General features: G+C 42.4%; 2 protein-coding genes across 3 annotated transcripts in view; one reads left to right on the top strand and one right to left on the bottom strand.

Moving 5' to 3' along the window:
• MOSPD2 (motile sperm domain containing 2) overlaps positions 1-7,918 on the bottom strand; it is a 57,823-nt gene extending 49,905 nt beyond the window's left edge. The window contains exons 1-2 of the mRNA XM_019524684.1: positions 7,816-7,918; positions 7,647-7,716 (exon numbers count right to left, since the gene is read on the bottom strand). Of these exons, the coding sequence (XP_019380229.1) occupies positions 7,647-7,716; positions 7,816-7,824 (79 nt within the window). The 5' untranslated portion in view covers positions 7,825-7,918. The remainder of the gene's footprint in view (positions 1-7,646; positions 7,717-7,815) is intronic.
• A 53-nt stretch (positions 7,919-7,971) lies between these two features.
• The window catches only part of FANCB (Fanconi anemia complementation group B), a 33,343-nt gene continuing 33,196 nt past the window's right edge, over positions 7,972-8,118 (top strand). Inside the window, exon 1 of one of the 2 annotated variants that reach the window (XM_019524681.1) lies at positions 7,972-8,044. The gene's annotated coding sequence lies outside the window, so the exon portion shown is untranslated. Of the gene's footprint in view, positions 8,056-8,118 lie in introns of both variants that reach the window. The other variant, XM_019524682.1, reaches the window with a different exon arrangement.

Raw genomic sequence — 8,118 nt, 5'->3', positions numbered from 1 at the left:
GCGGCTTGCTTTGGTGGGACCCACCCCCCCCCTCCCCACGCCCCCCAAACTAACCACAGCAGTCCTGCACCCGCCCTGCCCGGACAGTGCCTACCACAGCCCCACTATCCCCTAATCCTGGGGGGCATTGCTCTGCCCCCCCCAGGACAATTTACCAGCTACACACACCTGTCCATGCTGCCTGTGTGCTGCACTGCAGCTGTGTGCAGGCATGGGCATTTATTGGCCAAATTAATCAGCCACATGAGGCCGATTTCCAATATAGTTAATTTTCTTTATATCGGCGCTGATCCGATATTGGACCGATGTATCGATACACCTCTATTTCACAGTATTTGCAGTATTTTTATTCAGAAAAGTTCTTCTAATTCTTAACAATAGGTATGCATTCTTCACACTAGTTATAGGCTACCTTATAATTTAAGATAGTAAAAAACACTGGCTCCAGCCTTAATAGCTGTATCAGACCCACGTGAAAAGGCTACCCAAAGGAAGAAGTAAATACATTTATAAAGATTTTGACATAGGAAAACATTTTGGAAATGAACTCTTTCACCAAGCAGTTTGTAAGACATGAAAAACAGGGTATCAGCTCCACATGGGATAAGGTGGGGGCGGGGGGTGGAAATAGTTCACTAGCAGAACTTATGTTCACAGAGCTCTCAAATCTCAGAGACCCTTATTCAACAGAAACAAAATCTCATTCATCATATTAAGTTCAGTTAGTTAAATTTCATAGATTTCATAGACATTAGGGCTGGAAGGGACCTCAGAAGATCGAGTCCAGCCCCCTGCCCAAAGGGCAGGAAGTCAGCTGGGGTCATAGGATCCTGATTAGAAATACTGGTCAAAGTTTAATCCTGATTAGAAATACTGGTCCTTAATGTGGTTACTTGAGATAGTACCTCTGAGGTATTCATTACCAAATTAAACAGTTGCTTAAGTCATTACAATCTAACACACCCATCTCAGAAAGGTATTTGTTTCCCGGTAACTAGAGTTCTGATTACTGTTCACACTGTTGCACATTCTTGGCAGTCTGAGCACAAGTGACCCACTCAAAGATAGGAAGTCTGAGGACATTAAATAAAAGCGCTTTCTCACACAAACTGAACACTGGATATTAAGGCTAAACTTATAGACTATCATATGAACGTATTGAGAGAGCTCCATAAGTCAGCTCTGAAACCATTCATGACGTGGGCATTTCACAGGCAGATTATAAAGGTTGCTTTGGTTTTAAAAGAACAGACCCTGCGGCTCTCAGGGGATTTAGGTCAATACCTAGTTATATTTTGTGTCAACACGTCACCTAATAAATGCAAAACTACATAATCCAATCTTTAGGCCTCTGGACTGTAACTAAAAGGTAAGTCTAATTAGTTCTTTCCCCTGCCCAAATAAAAGCTAAATGTTGTTTTCATAAGGGAACAGCTTTACAAAGAATCTGGTTTTACTGGACAGGGAGACTACATTAGTTAAAACTTGAAAAAGTTCAGATTAGGGTAAAGCTGAGTTCTTGACTTCACATTTTACTCTGAAGAGAGAGATAATAGGCCCTCACTACTTTGAAAACACTTTATTCAGTTGAGAGACGGTCAGAAATAATACCCAATACCTTCTACATTTTATAAACATAGCCTAATACTAATCTAGAAAATGAGATAATTACTTGCTGAATTAATTAAGGACAAAGATTTTCAACATCAGAAACATGATTCCTGACTACTTCCTCCATACATACTTCATTTTTCTTCAACTATCAAACTGCTTAATTACACCACAAAAGACAATGCTGTAACAGGGCTGTCAAATATATGGTCTGTGGGTCAGATCCAGCCTGCAGAGCTCCATAATCCAGCCCCCAGTGTTGCTTCACTGACTGACACGCTGCACCAGTCCCAGGCTGTGCCACTCATGGCTTTGCTGGGACTCGGTCCCACCAGCCTGGGCAGGTGCTGCATGTGCTAGATCAGGTACACGCAACAAGGATCCTTGGGCCTAATCTAGACAATTAAGTTGTTCTGCATCGCTTATCTGGTTCACAGGACCAGATGTGTTTGATGCCCTAATGTATACAATATTTCAATCTGTATTAAGTAGTAGCTGTCCTTAATATTTTTAGAAAACCTGAATCATCTATTCTGACTATGCCATGTTACCAAGACTAATCATAATTTTATACAGTACTTGCATGCTGACACATAATAAAACAAAACCAAAAACAACATTCTGAAACAAAGCCCCTCCCTCCCAGCAAACTAAGTTATCCAAAGTGAAAATGTGTAGGTTTTAGCAATGTGCTTTCATTGTAATTGCCAAAGTCCACCTTCCCAAAGATTTTGGTTTCTTTGAAAGAGAATTACCAAATAAAAAAAATGGTTTCAATGAACATTTACCAGCCTCTTGACTAGAAGTTTCACAGTTAGATGCAAACATTTAGATACTTGTGTTGGCAGGTCCACTTTGAGTACAGCAGATGTATATACTCTAGCTCTCCTTTCTGATTTTCTGGATTGCCTTTTAATTCAGTTGTCCAAGAGAGTAAGTATACAGTTACAGCCTCAACTCAAAAAAAAAAAAAAGACATTATTCAAGAATAATAATAAGAAGAACTTGCAACACATTTTTGCAACAGATTCCAAACCTTAGGGAAGGCATATAATGGGATTTAATTGTTTTAAGTTTGGAAAATAGATTTCAGAATATATGTTTGATCTTCTCAAATCCACAACAACCTACAGGTACTTACATCCCCTTTATTATTTTAGAAAATTGGAAGCAACAAGATAAAACTAGTTATGAGAGAACAAGGCTTCTAAAGGACACAGCGGTACCTGACTATAATGTAAAAAGCTGTTTTCACTAGCCTTCAAAATCTCTTGCTTAAAGCAATTCCACTCCATTACTGGAAGGATAAAGAGTTCCCAGAAAGAATTAAAGGGCTTAAATCTACTAGTAAATTTTAACACACTCCCTTCAGCAGCACAGTTTTGAGGAAGATCCAACACTCAGTATTATAACTTCAGATTTCTATTTTTGGAACCTAATTTTTTTTTCTGTTGAAAGAAAAAAGCCTGAAAGGTTTCAGATGAGTTGACCAACCTTGTCTCTGACAACTTGGACATTATTTGTTAAGTAACAGATTTAGAATATTTCTCTTTACCCAAGTGCTGCCTACAAGAAATAAGAAGCAGTCTTTGGTATGTGTTTAACCACACTGCCTTGTATGAACAGCAGCAGGTCTTTCTTTAGGTCTAGCAACAAGTGACCCAAGCTTATACATCTTGGAAGAACAAATTTAGACCATACTTAGAGGATAAATATGAAGGTCTGTATCCTGTAAAAAAAACACAGCAGATTAGGAATCAAGGATGACAGCTAAATGAACATAAACTGTAGCCAAAAGACAACTTCAAGTTCCAGCTAGGAAACACTGAATAAGAAAAGGCAATCTACTTTACCTCTTCTAGGAAAGAAGTGAGATGACTTTTGGAACAGTGTGTCCAGTTCTGGCTGTGACACTTAAACACACACTCTCTCTGAAACATTGGAGAGGTTTAAAAGAAGAGCCACAAGAATGATTCAAGGACAAGAAGAAAATAAATGTGAGCAATTTAAGGGAGTTCAAATCATTTAGCTTATACCAGTATCAAATAAAAGGTGACTTGTAGGTGTATATCTAGTACATAAATAAGGGAAGATAAAATGAACAATAAAAGACTTTTTTTTAATCTACCTGGTAAAAGTGCAACAAGGGTTGTCTATGCTACTGAGTTACTGCCATTACTACAGCAGCAGTGCTAAGGCTGCTGGCTTTCATGGTAGAGACACAAGTCTGCTGACAGATTTTTTTCCTATGGCCAGTGCAAAACAGCTTTCCCAAACAACAAAAGTTCATCTGACAGGAGCCACCTTCTGTCAAGCTCAGGTGGCCACAAAGTATAATCTTCTAACATACCTACCAGATGTAGTTCAACTGGCACTTTGTAATGTGAACAAGGACAATATCTCAGAGCTGGAAATTGAAGCTAAACACATTAAAACTGGGAAAAGGTGCAAATTTTAAAATGGTAGGCATAATTAATCTTTGGAACAACTTACCAAAGGATGTAGTAAACGTTTAATCATGCTGTATCTTTAAATAATGTCAATGTCTTTCTAAATGATTAAACTTTAACCAAAAATTCCTGGGCTTGATGGAGGGATTAAGCTATGCATTTGCACAAGATAAACACACAGAATAAAGTAATAGTGGTTCCTTCTGACCTCGCAAATAAATAGAAGCAACCTAGGCAGACAAGGTTCTTTGGGTGAATCTGGTATCTTTTATTAGTCCAACTTAAATAGTTGGAAAAAGGTTTCAGCAAGCTTTCCAACTATTTAAGTCGATCTAATAAAAGATATCAGATTACCCAAAGAACCTTGTCTGCCTAGGTCCTTAGACCAGGAGTGGGCAAAATGCGGCCCAGGGGCCAGATGTGGCCCACCAAGCCATTCAATCCGGCCCGCGGGGCCCCTAAAAAATTTAGAAAATTAGTATTTATCTGCCCCTGGCTGCCTATCATGCAGCCCTCAATGACTTGCCAAAACTCAGTAAGCAGCCCTCTTCCTAAAATAACTGCCCGCCCCTGCTTTAGACCAACACAGCTACAACCTACACCCTGACAAGCAACCTATGTTTCTGAGAAACATGCACATCACTGACTGTTGTTCAAAGGGCAGATTCAGCTGCTTTCTCCTCCAGACCACTCCTCTTCTAAACGGTCTGGAAAAGGAGGCTTTGTATGCTGACCCTGTTTCTTGTAATAAAATTATTAATTTCCAAAGACTTATTTCTGAAGTTACTTATCACAGGAAATCCATAAAAATCCATTAAATCCATAACTGTACATCTCCACCAAACTAAATATGAAATGATTAGCTATCCTGTTAGCTTAAAAAAAAGTATCACTAGAGGGTGGTTCTCCTTAATTTGGATTATTTTCATAAGAAACTTGAACTTTCAACTAGATCTGTTAAAAAGGACTCCAAGCACCACTTTCCCCCCTTTTTATTGTTGGTATAGTATATTTAATAAGCCCTTTGCTTAAAGAGATGGATTGTTTTTGCAAACATATGCACGCACACACGTACACTTTCGTGATCAGGGATCCTGGTTTTCTCCAATACAAAAAAAATCCCCACTTTTTGTATTAAAAAAAAAAAATAACCCAAAATCCACATTTTTCCATTATTAAAACAAAACACCATTATATATGTATATTATAATATAAAATAAAAATCCTAATCCTTTTGTTTGTTTTGGTTGGTTTTCTTGTTTGTTTTTACACAGGATACAGGCCTCCATATTTACCCTCTAAGCATGAACCAGATTTGTTCTTCCAAGATGTATGATCTTGGATCACCTATTGCCAGACCTAAAGAAAGAAAAAGAAAGACCTGTTGCTGTTCTCACATAGGCAGTGTGGGAAAACACATACCAAAGACTGCTTCTTATTCTTTGGAGGCAGCATGTTTAGCAAATACAGGAACAAGATGAAGCATTCTAAGGTTTTCCTAGGTTATGCAAGCAAAAAAAGTTTGAGTTTCACACATGAAATCTTAAATGAAGAGAAATCTTGGATAAGGAAAAATCATGATCAAGAATTATCTGTAATAATTCTCATTATGGATTACAAATATGCACGTTCTGTATCACAGAAATACCCACTGAAGTCAAGTTCAAGGACAGGTTTGCAGGCTTGAGGCCTATGCATGAAAGAGGTACATTTCAGGTGGAACAGTTATGTTGAACAACTGAATGCTTCTGTTCACTTGTTTGCACTGAAACTGCTGAAAAGGAAGGAGAGCTGCTACTACCTACATGGAATCTAAATCATGACTGATATCCCATTAAAGCATATTTACTCTTGGAAGATACATTGTCTTAGAAAACATAACAATATTATATCATGCTGCTGAATGTTGGGTGACTGAAACAGCATGCATTTTCCCTCTAAGTTGAAGTCCATCAAGTCTGAAAAGAAGGCCAGCTATTGTGTCCGGTCAAATATTCACACCTGGAAATTTCCACATTTTGAAGTGAATTGGGATTACAACAGCCTGTATGTGTTGAAAACTCACAAGCACCTCATGCCTGGGTGAGCAGTGCCACGCACACTGGGGCCCCCAGATGGCAGGAGGTGCAAGGCTCAAGGAATCAAAGTGAGTAAGTTATACCTCCCTCATAGTTAGTAAAGCCGTATGGGTCACAAGATCTTTCCCGTCTCAAGCTGGAAGTTGGACTAGGTCAGAGGTTCTCAACCTTTTTTGCACCAGAACCCGTTTGCAAACACTTGTGAATAATAATCATTTAAATGGAAAACAGACCCCTGGCCCCTCACTCCAGATCCACTGTCTCCCACCCCCAGGCTCCACTTCCCAGTGAGTGGGGCAGGGAGTGGGTATGTGGGCAGGGGACACGTGCCTCCTGCCACCCCTCAGGGTTACCTGAGGGGAGCTGTGAGAGCTGCTCTCTACACTGCCTGGCAGTCATGTATATGCACTCCCTACCAGATCGCCCTCCTCCCACTTCCCCCAGCCCCAAAAAGCCCCTTGTGGCTGGAAGTCTGCCAGCCTGCAAGGGTAACCCACTAATTCCCACATTTTTCTCCTTTAAGGGAGAATCCATGTTTAAAGTTTGTTCATACATTCTTGCGACCCATAGGTTGAGAAACGCTGCATCCTCCATCCCAAACTCTTGAGTCCGGGACTTCAGATTTTTTTTTGGCTGGGGGGAGGGGATTTTTCATACTCCAGCTCAAATTAGCCAAATCAGTTGGGAGCCAGATCTCAACTGAGCAAAACTCAACTGTTCAAAAAAATATACATAGTGCTACAACTCACAAGTATCCTCCACTTTTCAGCGTGGGGCCAATGGATACTCCCAAATCCGTTGGCAGGCATCCTACGTGCAGAACCAGGCCCGGCGCCTCAGAATTCAGATGTCCCCAAGTCTTGTTTGCCCTTAGCCAAGCGCCAAAGGAACAAACTAGGAAGGAATCTCCCATTTCCATAAAGTAGGCATGTTGCTGAGATCCTCCCACTGGGGGCATTTTTACACATGTAAGTACCACAATATAAGTGTTGAAAAGTGCCCAGGACTGCAATGCCTGCAGTTAAGTGGCAAAATGCAAGTCAGCACTGAGAAAATAGCAGTGGCGTGCTTTTGAACTTAAAACACGTGGAAGGCAGTTTAGCTCAAAAGCACCCCGCTGCCATTTTCCACGTGCAGATGCACATTTTGCTGCTTATACACCTGCACACAATGCAGTGCCGTGTGCCTCAACTCAACTGAATTACTCAAGTCTGCTACAAAGCGACAGATCGCCACTGTGTTGTAGGACCAAAAAGTATGTGTGTCAATGCTCCTGGAAATTAATAACACGATGCAGGGCGCCCTGTGTGCAGCACGTCCAATAGAGATGCCCCTTCCACCTACACATATAATCATTCACATCCATCTCATTCAGGGAACAGACCAGTGCAGCCAAGACGCTGGATCTTAGCCACTTTGACGACCCAGTTCTCGATCGCTCACTGCCGACTTCGCAATAAAACACATAAGACTTATTCTTATGGGGGGGCGGGTATCAGGTACCAACCTGGCAGCTGCTCCGCCGCGAAGCGCCGCCGGATCTCGCTGACTAGCGCGGCCTTGTCCGCCGGCTGCTGCTGCTGCGAGGGAAACAGAGGAGACACCGCGTCAGGCCACCAACCACCCCAAACCGCAACCGCCGCCCGTTGGGGGCGGGAGAAACACCCGCGCCTCACCTCAGCCATAGCCCAGCCGAGACTCCCCGGCGCGCAACGGCGTGGGGACCAACAAGCGGCACGGAGCGGGGTGGACCCGCGTGACCCGGCAGCCACCGCCTGGCACCGGCCACAACAACTCCCCCCCACTCGCGAGCCGCCGCTTCCGGGGTGGGTGGGGCTTGCCGTCCCCTCCCAGCGTGCTTTGCGTGGCGGGAACGTTCGGAACCAGAGCGCGGCTCAGGCAGCGGTGAGAGTTTCGTTAGCGCCGCGCTGGGCGGGGGCAGGTCACGTGGTTCCTGCGGCGGGGTCCGGTGTGGGTTC

Source organism: Gavialis gangeticus, unplaced genomic scaffold (genome assembly GCF_001723915.1).
Source record: "Gavialis gangeticus isolate Ggan-Ray unplaced genomic scaffold, GavGan_comp1, whole genome shotgun sequence".
Lineage (NCBI taxonomy): Eukaryota > Metazoa > Chordata > Crocodylia > Gavialidae > Gavialis > Gavialis gangeticus.
This window is presented reverse-complemented; position numbering and strand designations above follow the sequence as displayed.